This window comes from Oncorhynchus kisutch, linkage group LG25, assembly GCF_002021735.2.
Source record: "Oncorhynchus kisutch isolate 150728-3 linkage group LG25, Okis_V2, whole genome shotgun sequence".
Taxonomy (NCBI): Eukaryota; Metazoa; Chordata; class Actinopteri; order Salmoniformes; family Salmonidae; genus Oncorhynchus; species Oncorhynchus kisutch.
In genome coordinates, this window is record NC_034198.2 from 19,520,310 (window position 1) to 19,539,699 (window position 19,390).

At 44.3% G+C, this 19,390-nt stretch overlaps 1 protein-coding gene across 7 annotated transcripts in view; it reads right to left on the reverse strand.

The window, feature by feature from the left end:
• wu:fj29h11 (protein NO VEIN) overlaps positions 1 to 19,390 on the reverse strand; it is a 57,871-nt gene that overhangs the window by 24,505 nt on the left and 13,976 nt on the right. For 4 of the 7 annotated variants that reach the window (XM_020460791.2, XM_020460792.2, XM_020460793.2 and 1 more), the window contains exons 6-21: positions 16,278 to 16,849; positions 15,875 to 16,058; positions 15,211 to 15,710; positions 14,850 to 14,978; positions 12,993 to 13,190; positions 12,757 to 12,897; positions 12,339 to 12,599; positions 6,888 to 7,068; positions 6,559 to 6,725; positions 6,113 to 6,274; positions 5,773 to 5,948; positions 5,336 to 5,520; positions 4,893 to 5,117; positions 3,092 to 3,201; positions 2,686 to 2,919; positions 2,385 to 2,499 (exon numbers count right to left, since the gene is read on the reverse strand). In XM_020460791.2, coding sequence (XP_020316380.1) covers positions 2,385 to 2,499; positions 2,686 to 2,919; positions 3,092 to 3,201; positions 4,893 to 5,117; positions 5,336 to 5,520; positions 5,773 to 5,948; positions 6,113 to 6,274; positions 6,559 to 6,725; positions 6,888 to 7,068; positions 12,339 to 12,599; positions 12,757 to 12,897; positions 12,993 to 13,190; positions 14,850 to 14,978; positions 15,211 to 15,710; positions 15,875 to 16,058; positions 16,278 to 16,849 — 3,540 coding nt within the window. Of the gene's footprint in view, positions 1 to 2,384; positions 2,500 to 2,685; positions 2,920 to 3,091; positions 3,202 to 4,892; positions 5,118 to 5,335; positions 5,521 to 5,772; positions 5,949 to 6,112; positions 6,275 to 6,558; positions 6,726 to 6,887; positions 7,069 to 12,338; positions 12,600 to 12,756; positions 12,898 to 12,992; positions 13,191 to 14,849; positions 14,979 to 15,210; positions 15,711 to 15,874; positions 16,059 to 16,277; positions 16,850 to 18,176; positions 18,277 to 19,390 lie in introns of those variants that run through there. The other 3 variants (XM_020460797.2, XM_031804611.1, XM_020460795.2) reach the window with 3 other exon arrangements.

Here is a 19,390-nt window from a genome sequence, read left to right on the forward strand (position 1 = left end):
TATGAGCCAAGTAAAGCCCCCCCCAACTGCTTGTGGTGGGCCGGGCGCCTGCAGGCTGACCTCGGTCGTTAGGTGAACAGTGTTTCCCCGACACATTGGTGCGGTTGGCTTCTGGGTTAAGTGGGCGGGTGTTAAGAAGCGTGGTTTGGCGGGTCATGTTTCGGAGGACGCATGACTCGACCTTGACCTCCCGAGCCAGTTGAGGAGTTGCAGCAATGAGACAAGATCGAAATTGGGGAGAAAAAGGGGGTAAAAAAAGTCAGCATCTTGTGTGACCACCATTTGTCTCATGCAGGGCGACATGTCCTTCGCATAGTTGATCAGGCTGTTGATTGTGGCCTGTGGAATGTTGTCCCACTCCTCTTCAATGGCTGTGCAATGTTGCTGGAAATTGGCGGGAACTGTAACACGCTGTCGTACACGTCGATTAATTAAGGCATATTTCATGTTTTCATAACGATCGGTAATCGGCCTTTTTGGACGCCGATTATGGCCTATTACATTACACTCCACGAGGAGACAGCGTGGCAGGCTGACCACCTGTTACGCGAGTGCAAACAAGGAGCCAAGGTAAGTTTCTAACTAGCATTAAACTTACCTTATAAAAAACAATCAATCTTCACATAATCACTAGTTAACTACACATGGTTGATGATTTTACTAGTTTAGTTAGCCGATTACATTGCACTCCACGAGGGGACTGCGTGGTAGCAAGGAGCCAAGGTAAGGTGCTAGCTAGCATTAAACTTATCTTATAAAAAATCTTAAGATAATCACTAGTTAACTACACATGGTTGATGATTTTACTAGTTTAATTAGCTTGTCCTGCGTTGCAAATAATCAATGTTAATTTACCATCGAATCACAGCCTACTTCACCAAACGGGTGCCGATATAACAAGCGCATTCGTGAAAAAAGCACCGTCGTTGCACCAATGTACCTAACCATAAACATCAATGCCTTTCTTAAAATCAATACACAAGTATATATTTTTTTATCTGCATATTTAGTTAAAAGAAATTCATGTAAGCAGGCAATATTAACTAGGGAAATTGTGTCACTTCTCTTGCGTTCTGTGCAAGCAGAGTCAGGGTATATGCAGCAGTTTGGGCCGCCTGGCTTGTTGCGAACTGTGTGAAGACCATTTCATCCTAACAAAGACCGTAATTAATTTGCCAGAATTGTACATAATTATGACATAACATTGAAGGTTGTGCAATGTAACAGCAATATTCAGACTTGGATGCCACCCATTTGATAAAATACGGAACGGTTCCATATTTCACTGATAGAATAAACGTTTTGTTTTCCGAAATGAGTTTGCAGATTTGACCATATTAATGACCTAAGGCTCGCATTTCTGTGTGTTTATTATATTATAGTTAAGTCTATGATTTGATATTTGGTAGGCAGCAGCAGGCTCGTAAGCATTCATTCAAACAGCACTTTCCTGCATTTGCCAGCAGCTCCTCGCAATGCTTGAAGCACAGTGCTGTTTATGACTTCAAGCCTATCAACTCCCGAGATTAGGCTGGCAATACTATAGTGCCTATAAGAATGTCCAATAGTCAAAGGTATTTGAAATACAAATGATAGAGAAATAGTCCTATAATTCCTATAATAACTACAACCTAAAACTTCTTAACTGGGAATATTGAAGACTCATGTTAAAAGGAACCACCAGCTTTCATATGTTCTCATGTTCTGAGCAAGGAACTTAAATGTTAGCTTTTTTACATGGCACATATTGCACTTTTACTTTCTTCTCCAACACTTTGTTTTTGCATTATTTGAACATGTTTCATTTTTTATTTGAGGCTAAATTGATTTTATTGATGTATTATATTAAGTTAAAATAAGTGTTCATTCAGTATTGTTGTAATTGTCATTATTACAAATACATTTTTATTTATTTATTTTTAAAACCGGCCGATTAATCGGTATCGAAAAATCATAAATCGGTCGACCTCTAATATCCATGGCAAAAAAAAACGGGAAATATTTATTCATTTAACCTATATTTAACTAGGCAAGTCAGTTAAGAACAAATTCTTATTTTCAATGACGGCCTAGGAACGAACAGTGGGCTAACTGCCTGTTCAGGGGCAGAACGACAGATTTGTACCTTGTCAGCTCGGGGGTTTGAACTTGCAACCTTCAGGTTACTAGTCCAACTCTCTAACCACTAGGCTACCCTGCCGCCCCAAAGATGCATATCTCTTCCTACTAACGTTACAACATTGTTGAATTAGGTATTTGTAAATAAAAAATTCCCTTTATGATGATGATGATCGGAGCCTGTTTGGAGTAGTTTTGTGATAACTGCACTGCAATAAAAAAAAATTGTAAATAATAATTTTGGTTAGGGATTTTCTAAAACTCACCTGCGTGCTGTGGCTGAGTGGGGTGGGAGGAGTCAGAGCTGTAGTCCTCTGGGAACTCCTCATCCTCACTGAGAGTCTGAGAGAGACTTCTGCTCACAGAATCCACAGGAGCAGGCTGGAGATAGGATAAGAAAGGGCGAAGATTTTTTACAAAGCAAAAAAGTGGAGCTTTACACTGTATAAAAACAAAACAGCAACAGATAAAAAACAATGGACAATATTCAATTCATGAAATAAATTTACATTTTAAATATGAACTGAATTGACCCCATCACTTATGGCAATCTCCCCATGTTCTGACCTTGGTCTGGTCGGCTGGTGGTGTTTGGGCCTGGTTCTGGCTCTGGTTTAGGTCCTGGTTCTGTGGTGGGCTGAGCTTGGTGTGGTAGTCCTTGACCCAGTCTGTGATGCCAAGCACAATGCCCAGCTGGTGCAGACAGTTGAGGTGGCGCAGGTTGGACCGGGCTGTAGACAGCAGCACCGCTTTAGACTTGGCCTGGCCACCCAGCACCCGAGAGAAGGGCTCCAGAAACACCTGAAAGGAGGGGGATGGCGAGAGTTTATACAGGTCCAAATTGATTACAGAATTTCTTTCCACTCATGGCTGGTTTTGAATATGAACTGTAGGGCTCCCTTTTGGGCCCTGGTCAAAAGTAATACAGTACAAAAGGAATAGGGTGCCATTTCAGACAACCTGTGACGCTGACCTGTTGCAGCAGGGCACGGCAGGTTCTGGTGGGGATGCGGATCAGACAGTCCAGGAGGAAGAGAGCCACAGAGCTGAAACACGACCCGTCTTCCTCAGCCCGTGACAGATCTGAAGAAACATCTTATAAATTATTTATATAAAATATTCTTATTGGACTTCTGTTCACAACCACCCCACCACCCTCACACAGACTTTACAGAGATCCTAGGGCACAATAAAACTTTTGTCCGATTGCGATTTATTCCCAAATTCTGTTTTCTCCGTTTCCTTTTTCAAGGTTTACGTTTTTCCTAAATGTTTTCAGGTTTTTGCTCTCCATTTTAGAGCTAGACATTCAGGGCTGCCGCTGGCCCGGCAACATCTGCTGAGCACACCGGGCCAGTTAATCAAGCTTTCATATGGCCGTATATTTGTATTTAATCCTTTACGTTTGACACTCAAACTTGTTATCAACCTGCATCCGGTTTCCAAGCGGAGTCAAGAATGTCAAAGCCTTCCCTCTCTGTCTCGAGTGAGCCCCGCCTCAGTACGTTCTAGATACTCACGCCAGAGTCGTCATCAATTCAGAGTTGAACACAGGCACGCGCATTCCAAAATCACAGGATAAAAGTCCCCACCTGCTTTTCAGTCTTTTTTTAAAATATCAGACATCCTACACAGCAACGTCTTTATTAGCAAAAAAAGGTTTACGTAGGCCTAGGCCTACCTACATGTAGCTACCTGATCACCGACAACGATGAGACAGCCTATAGGGAGGAGGTGAGACCTGGCCGTGTGCTGCCAGGACAACATCCTCTCCCTCAACGTGATCAAGACTAAGGAGATGATCGTGGACTACAGGAAAAGGAGGGCTGAGCACTTCCCCATTCTCATCGATGCGGCTGTAGTGGAGCAGGTTGAGAGCTTCAAGTTCCTTGGTATCCACATCACCAACAAACTATCATGGTCCAAACAAACCAAGTCGTGAAGTGGGCACGACAACACCTATTCCCCCTCAGGAGACTGAATAGATTTGGCATGGGTCCCCAGATCCTCAAGAAGTTCTACAGCTGCACCATCGAGAGCATTACAAGACCTTAACCAACAATGCTGGTTGCACCACCGCCTGGTATGGCAACTGCTCAGCCTTCGGTCGCAAGGAGCTACTGAGGGTAGTGCGTACCAAGCTTCCTGCCAACCAGGACCTCTGTACCATAGAGTCACTTTACCCCTACCTACATGTACATATTACCTCGACTAACCTGTACCCCCGCACATTGACTCGGTACCCCCTGTATATAGCCTTATTGTTATTTTATTGTTGCTCAAATCTTTTACTTTAGTTTATTTAGTAAATATTTTTCTTAACTATATTTTCTTAAAACTGCATTGTTGGTTAAGGTCTTGTAAGTAAGCATTTCACTGAAAGGTCTACACCTGTTGTAATCAGCACGTGACAAATACAATTCTTGGCCGAAGCCAGTAATTTCCTAATTCGGCCAGTAGTTTCACCTGGTACTGGTCCGGTGTGCCACTGGCAAATTTACTTGAATGTCAAGCCCTGGAATTCACAATTTTTTCTTAGAAAAACAACATAAGTAGATGTTCTAAGTCCACAACAATGCTTAAACCACATCAGGAGACCACTGGAGGTATGGGAAAAATCTAAGAAACATTTATTTTTGGGTGTAGTTACCCTCTAATTTAATGCAAGCGCACACCAGGAAGATACCTTTAAGGTGAGAAATGTTTCTGTAGCACTCATAAACACTGGATTGATGCAAATAACCATGATATCAAGTTTCCCATCGCCTTCTTACCTTCCTTCGCTACCGCCGCCGCAAGAGAGCTCTCCATGTGATTGGCCAGGAGGGCTGTGGGGGCATTGGCTGTCCCATCAGCCACCACCATGGAGACCAGGTGTCCTGCCGTGCCCACGGGGTCAAGGGTCATGGCTGCCTGGGAGAAGAGCTTGTCCCCTGTAGAGGTGGTGACCCGCAGGAGAACACCTGGGGACACCTCCAACGCTGACAGGTCTGTGGTCGCTGCCCCACAACAGATGTCATGTATATTTATTATGATACATTTTGTACCGATGTTCAATTTAGAACAAAAAAAAATGAGATGTCTATATATAAGCCCACCAACATGATCAAACATTATTGGCCATCAACAGATACATTACTAACAGTAACACTACAACCCCAGTCTAAGACTGTAGGGGCTAGGGGGTCAATTTGCAATGGCTATGTATGGTTCCTACCAGCGTTCCTATCAATGAAGTCCTTAAGGGGTCCGTGGCGGGGCCTGAAGACCAGCTCCCACTGGCTCCACTGACCCAGCTCATCCAGTAGAGGGCAGGAGAGGAGACAGGACAAGGCCTGGGTCTGAGATACCTCCCCTAGGATACCCACCGTCTGCTGGGCCTCACCTACACTACTGCTACTGCTGGGGGGGAGAAGGGGTAGAGTAATAGAGCATGGAAGGAGTGAGAGAAAGAGTGAACAGGGGTTTAAGATAAGTGAAAAGAAGATTGACATTTGATTTGATCAGTCTAATTAAAGGCCGACTTTACACCCAATCTGCCTCCAACATTCCACTGTACTGTACTGTAGGAGATAGTCCCAAATGGTACCCTATTCCCTACATAGTGCAGGGATAGTGCACTATATAGGGAATAGAGTGCCATTTGCATCTTACCTGGTGTCTCTGGGGAGCAGGGCTGCCTCGTAGAGCACATGGCTGAGCCCTCCTCCCAGACTGAGCTCTCTCTGGCGCTGCACCAGTCCCACCAAGGTCCTAAGAGGTCCCAGCCCCAGGTCTCGACTGTCCCTCACCCCGTAGTGGGCTCTCAGACACCACTCGACGTGGGACAGCTGGGAGAAAGACACCCACAGAGATAGAGAGGTCAATAAACATGATCACTACAGACATTTAGAAGTGTTTTTATTTATGTACTTTTTCAAATCATAGCAATCAATATGTGTGTGTGTGTGTGTGTGTGTGTGTGTGTGTGAGCGTGACCACGCGTCTCACTCACCCCATCTGGTTCGTTGGCTGATGTCGTGCCACACTGTTTGATAAACTCAAACACGTCTTGTCTGTTGGGTCTGAAGCCACATCCCTGGCCCTGCCAGTCCTGACCACCACCACCACTAGTGCTGCCCACAACCACAGCGCTGCCTACTGTCTCCTGCAGGACCTTCACACAGACAAGAGGAGAGGATGGATTCATCAATACAGAATGAGAAGTATCAGGCTGTGTCTGAAATCACACCTTATATACTTTTGACCAGAGCACAGGCAAAAGGAGTGCACTATATAGATAATAGGATGCTATTTGGGACACGCAACTGCAGTCTAGAACGGTTCCTCTCCTCGCATCTTTTTCCTCATGACCACTGAAGGAAGAGGGGTGACGGGAGAGGAGAAGAACAGGAGAGTGATTGAACAGACAAAGATTAGAAGAGAAGTAGTTTATGTTACCTGAGCATGTTTGACCAGGAACTCCAGAAAGGAGCCCTGCTCCAGAGACGTGAACTCTGTGACCTGGAAGTGCTTGGCTAACTTCCTCTCCAGAGACGCCACATGGGCCAGGGTGAATGGAGAGCTGTGATTGGACAGGCTCTCCTTCAGGACCTGCTTGACTGCGGCTGAGACACACACATGTAAACACAAAGGTCATTGTTGTACATTCACGGTCATATGATATGATAGGATTCTTTAACAATTTCAAGATCCAGATTCCCAACCTACACTTAATCTTATCATTGATACGAAGTGAGACACTGATAATGAGTGATGTTAGCAGCTACCTTCGCTGGGTGGTGTGGCCTGTGTTTTCTCCTCAGCTCTCCTCTCCTGAGTGTGTTTGGCTGGCTTCTCTTTGGGCACCAGGTCCTGAGGGGCAGCCAGCGACCCCCCACAGATAGCCAGCTGGAACAAGGCCCTGGCCAGACGGTCAGCAGACACACGCAGCATGAAGTCCTGCACTGACTGGACAGGAAATGACAGCACACTCCGTCAGTCACATTACGGCATTAGAGAAAACCATAACCTCTGAGACACAAGACATCATCCTAAATAGGACGGTGTGGGCAGATTTGTTTGTCAAATAAAATGTGGGCCAGAAAAAAAAAGGGCAGTTATTTCTAAATATATAGGTCCACTATAATTCATACCTACTTTCAGGATTTAGACGTTCAAGTGTAGTCCAGAGTTGTTGTCTTTTTATCCATATGAATAATTTCCACAAGACAACAAACATAAAACAGGACTGTTGTCCATCCCTGGCCTAGATAGTGCCAGAGGAACGCAGCCTACAAGTGTCTGGTTCCACTGTCAGAACTTCAGACAGTGGAACATATTCAACCCAGCATCAGGCTGAAACAGCTATAGCTGAAGCAGGCTAGCCAGCCAGCGTTTTGTTCACTAACAACTTTTTCCTATGGCTTTGTTAAGGATTAGCCAATTAGCAAGTATTACTTACGGTGACATTTCCTTAATAAGCAGAGAAGAGACAGTTGCTCACACACTCATTTGACTGTGATCCACCTCTCTCTTACTCCCCCCCCCCTCTTGCTCATGGCCTGAAGCAGGGGCTTAGTGGAATTGTCACCCAGTCTCAAATAAAAACCAGGGCATGATCAGCTAAATCCCAAAGTTTTACACAAAGTCCCCTAGCAGAGAAAGAGGGATCAGAGCAGCCTTCTGAGGGGTAACAGAGAGAAGGTTAATGAGGTTTCTGGAAGACTTAGGTCAGAGGGAGGAGGGATTCTAGGGTCAGAGTTTGACCTTTAGAAATCTAAACATTTGTAACTGTTGGAGCCAGTTCCTATATTTCTTTGGTTATGCAAATATTTGTTTATTAGGTCATATTGCGCCATTTAGATTAACTTAAAACCAGTTGCAAGATTTGAGACATGTCTTACCTTGATCTTTTTAGTTTAAATGGAATATTGGATTCTTTGTTTACCTTGTACTTATCATTTTGAATTCTACAAATACACTTTTAAAGTTTTATTCATCAAACCATTGGATTCTTGACTTTCTATGGGACTTTGGATGTGCGTCTTAAATTGTGCAACTGGTTTTGCCACGGCTAATCGAAAGCCGCTACATTTAAACTGTTTTTTTTTTGTTAGTTTTTTATATGTTTGCAAATATCACATTTACATAAGTATTTAGACCCTTTACTCAGTACTTTGCTGAAGCAACTTTGGCAGCGATTACAGCCTTGAGTCTACACGCTTGGCACACCTGTATTTGGGGAGTTTCTCCCATTCTTCTCTGCATATCCTCTCAACCTCTGTCAGGTTGGATGGGGAACGTTGCTGCACAGATATTTTCAGGTCTCTCCAGAGATGTTCGATCGGGTTCAAGTCCAGGCTCTGGCTGGGCCACTCAAAGACATTCAAAAACTACTACCGAAGCTACTCCTGCGTTGTCTTGTATGTGCGCTTAGGGTCGTGGTTCTGTTGGAAGGTGAACCGTCACCATCAAGGATCTCGCTGTACTTTTCTCTGTTCATCTTTCCCTCGATCCTGACTAGCTGTTTCCTCCACACATGACGCTTGTCATTCAGGCCAGAGAGTTCAATCTTGGTTTCATCAGACCAGAGAATCTTGTTTCTCATGGTCTGAGAGTCTTTAAGTGTCTTTTGGCAAACTCCAAGTGGGCTGTCATGTGCCTTTTACTGAGGAGTGGCTTCCGTCTGGCCACTCTACCATAAAGGCCCAATTGGTGGAGTGCTGCAGAATGGTTGTCCTTCTGGAAGGTTCACCCATCTCCACAGAGAAACTCTGAAGCGCTGTCAGAGTGACCATCGGGTTGTTGGTCACCTCCCTGACAAAGGTTCTTCTCCCCCAATTGCTCAGTTTGGCCGGGCGGCCAGCTTTAGGAAGAGTCTTGGTGGTTCCAAACGTCTCCCATTTAAGAATGGAGGCCACTGTGTTCTTGGGGAACTTCAATACTGCAGAAATGTTTTGGTACACTTCCACAGATCTGTGCCTTGACACAATCCTGTCTTGGAGCTCTATGGACAACTCCTTCGACCACATGGCTTGGTTTTTGCTCTGACATGCACTGTCAACTGTGGGGCATAAACAGGCGTGTGACATTCCAATCATTTGAATTTATCACAAGTGGACTCCAATCAAGTTGTAGAAACATTTCAAGGATGATCAATGGAAACAGGATGCACCTCAGCTCAATTTCGAGTCTCATAGCAAAGGGTCTGAATACTTATGTAACTATGGTATCTGTTTATTTTTTATTTTTTTTAAATACATTTACCTGTTTTCACTTTGTCATTATGGAGTATTGTAAGTAGATTGATGAGCAAAATGTTTTATTTAATCCATTTTAGAATAAGGCTGTAACGTAACAAAATGTGGAAAAAGTCAAGGGGTCTGAATACTTTCTGAATGCACTGTATGAGCAAGAACTGTCGAAAGCACATGACCTACCAAGTGTCAGCAAAATAAGAAAAACCACAAGCCGACTGAGGAAGCTCCTACAGAAGTTAGTGAAAAGGCATTAGTGACATACGCAATTGCCATTTAAAACTTCTTATGGATCAAATCCCGTTAGCGGGATCGATTTGACAACATCTGGTGAAATGGCCGAGCGCCAAATTCAAATTAAATTATTAGAAATATTTAACTTTCATACAATCACAAGTGCAATACACCAAAATAAAGCTTAACTTCTTGTTAATCCAGCCACCGTGTCAGATTTCAAAAAGGTTTTACGGCAAAAGCAAACCATGATATTATCTGAGGACAGCACCCCATCAAACAAACACATGACAATCATATTTCAACCTGCCAGGCGCGACACAAAACTCAGAAATAACGATATAATTCATGTCTTACTTTTGAAGATCTTCCTCTGTTGGCACTCCAATATGTCCCAATATGTTTGATTAATTCCATTGTTAAACCCCCAAAATGTCAATTTATTTGGCGCGTTTGATTCAGAAAAACACCGGTTCCAACTCGTCCAACATGACTACAAATTATTTAATAAATTACCTGTAATCTTGATCCAAACATTTCAAACAACTTTCCTAATCCAACTTTAGGTATTTGAAAACGTAAATAATCAAATTTAAGACGGGATAAACTGTGTTCAGTAGCAGATAAAATCAATGTGGAGCGAGCTTCAGGTCGATCACCCAAAACAGAAGAGTCCACTTGGCTCTACACTCCGAAAGGAAAGGGCTACTTCTTCATTACTCAAAAGGAAAAACATCAACCAATTTCTAAAGACTGTTGACATCTAGTGGAAGCCATAGGAACTGCATATTTCTATTAAAACGGGCTTGCCATAGAAATCTAATAGAAAACAGATTGATCAAAAAAAAAAATCCCTGGATGGATTGTGCTCGGAGTTGCGCCTGCTAAATCAGTTCTGTTATACTCACAGACATTATTCAAACAGTTTTAGAAACTTTTGTGTGTTTTCTTTCCAAATCTACTAATATGCATATCCTAGCTTCTGGGCCTGAGTAGAAGGCAGTTTACTTTGGGCATGCTTTTCTTCCGGATGTGAAAATACTGCCCCCTATCCCAGAGAGGTTTTAATGGAGTTCTACACTTTATACAGATTTATCAAGCCACTTGGATCGAAGCAGCACTGCCAACGAAAAAGACCATGAGTTGCCTCCCAAGTGGCACAGTGGTCTAAGGCACTGCAAAGCAGTGTTGCGGCGTCACTACAGCCTGGGGTTCGATCCCAGGATGTCATTACCGGCCGTGACTGGGAGTCCCATAGGGTGGTGCACAATTTTGCCCAGTGTCATCCGGGTTAGAGGAGGGTTTGGCCGGGGGGGCTTTACTTGGCTCATTGCATTCTAGCGACTCCATGTGTTGGGCAGGGCGCCTGTAGGCTGACTTTGGTCATCAGTTGAACGGTGTTTCCTTGGTGCAGCTGGCTTCTGGGTTAAGCAGGCGGGTGTTAAGAAGCGCGTTTTGGTGGGTCATGTTTCAGAGGATCCACGACTCGACCTTTGCCTCTCCCGGGCCCGTTGGTGAGTTGCAGCGATGAGACAATATAATTTTTTTTAGGACAGTGAGTACAATACCGGTATAATGTGTAAGCTAAGCCGGTCTTTTGTGATTGTTGGTTTGGAAATGTTTGACGTCTGTTTTGGAAACAAATGTCACAAGCTCTTCAACTTTGAATGGGTTCATTAGGCATTATTGGAAATTCACTGTTGATATTTAAGTTGTCCAAGTTGATTGGCGCTCGAAGCTCAGAACGTTAATTAAGAAAAAGAATGCTAATTCAAGCATTGATGGATGGTGGCGAAAATTATGAAAATGTTGCCTGAAGAGGAGAGTCTGATCATGCCGATTGGTATGAACCAAAACTATTGCTTTTCAAGGAATTTCTAGATCAAGTGAAAGGTGATTCCCACCTACAAAGTGTCATTGGTCCAGATTACATTATCTCTGTTGGATCAGAAAGTGCATCCAAGTCTAAAAATGACTCAGAATCGCGACAGGCCATTGATCCACACGACAGTATCTGCTGTATCAAAAAAAATGTCACGTGCATCCAGAACAAGTGCATCCAGTGCTAGAATGAAAGCGAGGGCTAAGCACGCTGCTTTGAAAGCTAAAGCTGCATTTTTGGAAAATAAACATGGAAGAAACCCAACTAAAGCCAAAAAAGGGAATTCTTTGAAAAGGAAGCTGAGCTGGCTGCATCAGCTGCCAAAATGCAAGTTTAAGAGAAATGTGAAAAATTCTCTGTTGCTCAAGCAATGAAAAGACCAGTGGATGACAGTAAAAGACACTGGACCAAAGCTGAACACAAAGCCTATGAGGCATTTCAGAGACTGTATGCACAAAACTCCTCCAACATCACAAGAATTGAGTGGCAAAAGAAACTGGACCGAATTTGACCACACCGCTTCTGAGGCATTCATGCAAATGATGGCACAAAACCCTGCATCACAGGGTTTACCTACTCCTACTGTGTACAGGATCACAACAGGGAGACCAAGCCATGGTGCACCAAGGCTGCATTCTGCACGAAACATCATACAAGCAAGGCAGCCACAGCAAACGTTAATTAAAAGTGAGTGGTTAAAATAGTGAACCCCAGAGCCATGGTCATCTACAGGGTTTGCAGGCTTTGCTTCCCGCCCGGCTCTAACCCACCCGATTAAACCAATGACCCAACCAAAGACCATCCAACCAACCATCCAGTTTTGTATTGCTGCCTTATGTTAATCATTTAATTAAGCAACCAATCACCTTGGTCATCTTGGGGTTGAAGACCCCGGATGCGTTGGTGAAGACCTCGAGCACGGCATCGGCTGCAGTCATGGTAACGTATTTCTTCCTCAGCTCGGCACTACCGACAGAGGAGAAGAGGACGGGACCCTGTGCTCCCTCCATCACGACCTTCTTCATCTTCCTCATCCTCTCCCCCACCTCCTCCTCCAACTCCCTCTGGATGGCCTCCCGGGCACGCTCCATACACACATACTCTGAGCTCACCGCCTTCTGTAAGGTCTGAGGGAGGAGAGGGGGGAGACATGAATGAGATATAATAATAACAATAATAATGATGTTATGTACATTACTTCAAATAAGAGATTCATACAGATTCATAACCTCTGACCATATTCCAATACTTGGAACTGATACCTCCGCGAAGCTCAAAACTTACAGCTATGGGCAGGCCCACGCTGTGTATACGAATGCCCAGTTCGTAGGGAGAGTCACAGCTATACTGGTCAGACAGGTGCTTCATAAACTCAGCCAGGTCCACCTTGGGCTTATTCTGTTTCCTCCTGAACACACGCAGACTCTGGAAGGAGGAGACCGGAAAACGATATTTCAATATATATATCGATATATATATATATATATACACAGTATCTATGTGTTCAATGTCTCTCTCACCCTCAGTATGTCCACAGTCTCTATCTGGTGAATGTCCTCGTCCTTGGTGTTGCTGTCTATCTTGAACATGCGATGGATGAGAGGCAGTTTACACAGCGGCCCCAGGTTCAGCTCCTCAAAACGCTTCTTGTTCTTCAGACCAGCCAGGTTCTGACCCAACTCATACAGGGTACACATCGCAGTCACAGCCTCTGCAGACTGAGAGAGATATGGATACACGCCAGTTAATGATCAGATTATTCAGTTTAAAAACTGTATTAATGGACGTGCGTATGTGTGCAAACAGAACATGTTGATTTGACAGTGCGTTGCAGGTGCTTCTGGCATATATATGTGCGTGTACAGTTGTGGCCAAAGGTTTTGAGAATGACACAAATATTAATTTTCTAAGTCTGCTGCCTCAGTTTGTATAATGGCAATTTGCATATACTCCAGAATGTTATGAAGAGTGATCAGATGAATTGCAAAGTCCCTCTTTGCCATGCAAATGATCTGACTCCCCAAAAAACATTTCTACTGCATTTCAGCCCTGCCACAAAAGGACCAGCTGACATCATGTCAGTGATTCTCTTGTTAACACAGATGTGAGTGTTGATGAGGACAAGGCTGGAGATCACTCTGTCATGCTGATTGAGTTCAAATAACAGACTGGAAGCATCAAAAGGATGGTGGGGCATGGAATCATTGTTCTTCCTCTGTCAACCATGGCTACCTGCAAGGAAAAATGTGCAGTCATCATTGCTTCTCCACGAAAAGGGCTTCACAGGCAAGGATATTGCTGCCAGTAAGATTGCACCTAAATCAACCATTTATTGGAACATCAAGAACTTCAAGGAGAGCGGTTCAATTGTTGTGAAGAAGGCTTCAGGGCGCCCGAGAAAGTCCGGGATCGGGGCACCACCAGTACAGAGCTTTCTCAGGAATGGCAGCAGGCAGGTGTGAGTGCATCTGCATGAAGACTTTTGGAGGATGGCCTGGTGTCAGGAAGGGCAGCAAAGAAGCCACTTCTCTCCAGGAAAAACATCAAGGACAGACTGATATTCTGCAAAAGGTACAGGGATTGGACTGCTGAGGACTGGGGTAAAGTCATTTTCTCTGATGAATCCCCTTTCCGATTGTTTGGGGCATCCGGAAAAAAGCTTGTCCGGAGAAGACAAGGTGAGCAATACCATCAGTCCTGTGTCATGTCAAAAGTAAAGCATCCTGAGACCATTCATGTGTGGGGTTGCTTCTCAGCCAAGGGAGTGGGCTCACTCACAATTGTGCCTAAGAACACAGCCATGAACAAAGAATGGTACCAACACATCCTCCGAGAGCAACTTCTCTCAACCATCCACAAACAGTTTGATGATGAACAATGCCTTTTCCAGCATGATGAAGCACCTTGCCATAAGGCAAAAGTGATAACTAAGTGTTTCGAGGAACAAAACATCAATATTTTAGGTCCATGGCCAGGAAACTCCCCAGACCTTAATCCTATTGAGAACTTGTGGTCAATCCTCAAGAGGCGAGTGGACAAACAAAAACCCACAAATTCTGACAAACTCCAAGCATTGATTATGTAAGAATGGGCTGCCATCAGTCAGGATGTGGCCCAGAAGTTAATTGACAGCATGCCAGTGCGGATTGCAGAGGTTTTGAAAAAGAAGGGTCAACAAGATTGACTCTTTGCATCAACTTCATGTAATTGTCAATAAAAGCCTTTGACACTTATGAAATGCTTGTAATTATACTTCCATAGTAACATCTGACAAAAATATCTAAGACACTGAAGCAGCAAACTTTGTGAAAATTAATATTTGTGTCATTCTCAAAACATTTTGCCACAACTGTATGAGTGTGTATGAGTATCCTGACCTCTATGAACATGTTGATCTCTCGAAGGTTGCGTTGCAGGTCCTTCAGAGCTGGTATCTGCCAGCGGAGGTCTATCCTGCCTGCCTCCAGAGTGCGGACCTGCATCAGCATGCACACCCTGGAGATCACCTGGGCACAGGACAGAACAGGGAGGAAGAGGTTAAAACCATCCCAGGAACACAACAAAAGTCAAGCTGGAAAATGGCCCTCTGGGACCTAGGTTGAGAAGCAGAGAAAGAGGCTGGAGTGACAGCAGAAGATCCCAAAGTGTCCACCAGATGGTGCCACTTGAAAATAAGTTGTACTGATTTGTGGGTGTTATAATTACAGGTAAATAAGGGGAGCTTGGAAAGATTGTCACCTTCTCTCTGGTGACAAGTTCTCCCTCGGCTGCGATGTCTCGTATGACGTCCTCCACCAGACTATTCACCGCCTCAGGATCTAGAGCCTTCTTCCTCTTCCTCCTCATCCCATCATCTTCCTCCTCCTCTTCAGCCTGCGCCTCCACAGCTCGCACGTTAGCCCCATGCACTTCCCTGAGCTGGGCATTGTAGGCCTCTCTGAAGACAGGGGAGTTTCCTTCCCTCTGTCCCACAGCTAGCTGCCTCCGCTCTTGGGCTTTGGTCAGCCTCAGCTCCGCTTTCAGTGCTGGGAAGTCGGAGTCCGATGCGGAGGTACCAGGCTGGGGGATTTGGGGAGTGACGGGGGGCTGGGAGAGTAACGGGGACGAGGATGGAACTGGTGATATTGTTTGTAGTAGGGGGGACCTTGTTTTAAAGCGCACCTGGTCCTGCACGTATCCGTTGTTCAGGGGTGTGGAAGGAGCAGATTGTCCCTCACGCTCTGTCTTCTTTGCAGTGGCTGTGTGTGTGTGAGAGTGGGTGAGTGAGTGAGTGAGTGAGAGTTCATGGGTCAAATCAGAGTTAACAGGTAATTTCAACACATACAGTTAATGTTAAACCAGTCAGCATGGCAGCTGTTCAGTTACAACTTCTTAACATTATGAGTTATGATGGTCTCTCTACCTGCTGGTTTCTCTGCTCCTGTCTTTCCCGGGACTACAAGTGCGCAGGCTGCTGCAGGTTGTTTCTCATGGTTGTCATACAGAGACCTGTACTGCTGGAGAGGAAGTTGCTTCCCAAAGCGCAGCAAGTAGCCGTTCTGTAGTTGGGCGATAGTTGTGGCGGCAGGGGGGTACACCTTTATCACCTACAGCACAGCCAATCAAGCTTTATTTAAACATGCACTCAAAACAATACACCAACCACTTTACAATACAAAAAGCAACATTCATAGGAACTAAAAGACAGATTTAAGAACAGTATATTTTTACCCTTATTTATACCAGGCAATTCTAATAAGAATATTCCCTTTCCAGCAACGGCCTAGAAAGATTCTATAATAAAACAGATTTTTTTAAAAACATACTTCTTTAACTCTGTCTAGTAGCTCTTCCCGAGTCACCTCTTCATTCTCTTTCACTGTGCTGGAGAAAGAAAGGAGAGGGGAGGAGCGGGGGACAGCAGAGGGGGGAATAGAAGGACAGGTAGCCCCAAGGGAGGATCCAGAGCTTGGGGGAGGCCCATAGCGAGAGCCTGGGGCCAGTTGTAGGGGATCAGACCCAGAACCAAAGCTGATCGGGGTAGTAGACTGAGGATGGGTTTTCAGTGGTACAGCTCTGGGGGAGAGGGTCCTCGATGGTGGATCCTTACCAGACCGAGGCCTGCGGGATATGTCAACCTGGTCTCCCCCTGCCTGTGCTGGAGCTGCGGCGACTCCTCTATGGCTCCTGTGGAAGACCAGGTCCTTGTCCACATAGAGCTCCCCTTCCAGAGAGGCCACAAGGCTAGATGTGGAGCTGAAGCCCAGGGATGACAGGGTGAGGTTGCAGTGGTACTTCTGGCTGTAGGCCACCGTCAGCTTCTTCAGGGGGATCCCCTCTGGGTGCTGCTCCACCAGGGACAGGATGTTCCTCTGGGCCTTCTCAGTCTCTGACATCACTAATGCGCACACACACACACACACACACACACACAAACAAACACACGCACATAAACATGTACACACACACATAGGATAAAGGAAGTTAGGTCATTTGATGCAAACACAAGGAACATTTGAGATAATGCTTGTATGAGTCAGTCTGGGTGGAGTTTGCAGTGTAATAGCAGGTAATAACATAAGACCATGGGTAAGAGTGAAGCAATCTCATGACTCAGACATTTTTAAACTGTTATCTACACACACAGTACCTGAGTTTAAAGGTCCAAACAAGAACCCAGAATATCCCATTCAATAGGTACGTCAACTAGCTAGACAAAATGCAGTCCAGCTTTAAACTTACTCCTAGTTATTAATAATCATCCAAAACATTTAACTTGTAAAACATTTACAAACGTGATAAGCATAGAAAGGTAGGGAAACATCAGCATTTTGGCACTTTATCTACTATCACAATGTCAGATGAACTCATACCATTTGTTTGTCTCAGTGAGCAGTTTAAAGGAAGTTGCTAGCTAGCGTTTTCGTAATAACTAGAAGTCTATGTATATACAGGGCCTAAAATTAACACCCGCCACCTGCCAAACATGGGTAGATTTGGCATTGGCGGGTTAGAATGTCTAATTCACCTGTCAGGTTGGCGTGTGGTCACACGCCGGGCTCTATAGTGTAAGCATTTAATAAAAATAGTTAAGTATGGGCACAAGTGCAAGTTGTGATCTATAACTAAATAAATGCTGCAGTATCTATTTTCAAAGTATTTCTGCCGTTTTGTTTCATATTTGCAAATGCACAAAGAAATCTGAATCCTAACATTATAGCTATCCCACCTCGCACAGCAACACTGCCTGTCTGGCGAGGTCAGCACTACTAGTCCTGAAAGATTTGTTTTTAGAAACAATGGGCAGAGGCATAAAAGTTGGTCTAATTTACTCGAAAGTCTACTAAAGTGAGACTTTGTCCTCGTGTTTCTTGGCTATTAAAATGGTTTTGTTCAAAAGCTAGGTTGCATTTCAATGTTTGAGTTTGCTCCCACTGCTAGCCTATACTTGTGACATTCTCACAGGCATATGAGATGACTGAGTGGCCCGGTTACCATGGTAACCTTAAAGCTAAACATTTTTGTCTCTGATATTTTTGTTAAAATACTCAGATCACAGAATATTAAATTAAACCGTACAAGTTAGCATTGGATCACAAAACTACCTCTAACTCCCTTCATACTGGACACACAGACAAAAGTTCATCTGACTCTGGGGAAGTATCCCTTTAACAACAGCTATCCTCATTGACAAGTCAAACCTATAAAGAAAAATGTCACCTTACCAAATGGTTGTTTTGATTGTCGATAGGTAGATATAATATACTTCAGTCTGAACTTTGTTGTGCTTGAATCAAAATGGTTCCCTGCACCTTTCTCTCATCCTTTAAACCTCCCTCTCCCCCATCTGACAATCCACCAATCATAGCAGCTCACAGGAGAAAGGAAACAGAAAGTAAACAGTGATCAGCTGAGAACAGAGTCATTAGTGTCTGACGCTCCTATTCCTGGAAGGAGACAGAAACCAGCCACCAGACTGTAGTGTAGCAACCCTCTGTGGGTGGTAAAATCATCTGGACTAGTTCCAAATGTTATTTTCAATACCTTGTTTTGCCTCTTTTTCAGTGTCTTTTTAAATTGTCAGGGACCATGTTGGCATACATAACTTGAGTGTTGCACCAGATTTGCTATCAAACCGATTAATATTCAGTCCCTAGGCAGATGTAGCAACAGGAGACAATACAGTAAAACACGTTGCACCAGTATCTTATCTGTGTAGTAATAACATTAATTATGTATATTGGCTAGATGTTGGATTGGGATTAGAGATGATGGTGACTAAGCAATAAGAGGAAAACAGAACAGAAATACAGGAGTGAGGGATGATGTGAGTGAAGAGAGAGAGAGTGGGAGGAGGGGGGGGGAGGGATTGATCCAAGGCCTTGAGTTTCGGTTTCCTGGTCTGCTACAGCTGACCACATCTGAGCTGTTACCAGGGAAGTCATGTGACCATGCTTGCAGAAACCAAGCAGCTCCCACTATAAAGCAGCTCCCACTATAAATGTGTAGGGTTCATACGGTTAAAAAGATTCAACAGCACTGAGCAAATTGCAGGTCTGCTGAGAGCAAACTTGAACATTGTGAAAATTCTGTGCAACTTCCAGCATGCGTTTCCTGTACACACTGAGGCTGTACCCGCTTTAAGTTACAGTTTCAGACAGTGGTCAAGTAGGCTACTGTGGATGATGATAATGTAGCCTACCATCAAAAACAATGGAGAAAATGCATCCCATAACATGGAAATAGCTGTTCTATCATTCAGCCTCCTCCAGTAGCAGCTGGTGCACCAACAAACAAAAAAAAGTGCAAAGGGAAGCCAGCTTGGATTTGGCGTCACTCCTATCAAATCCCATTAGGAGCATACGTCATTGTTAGAAAAAATGTAACTTAAAATTGTCCCTTTCTTAAATTAGCCATGGATGGAGATAGGAATTTGAAT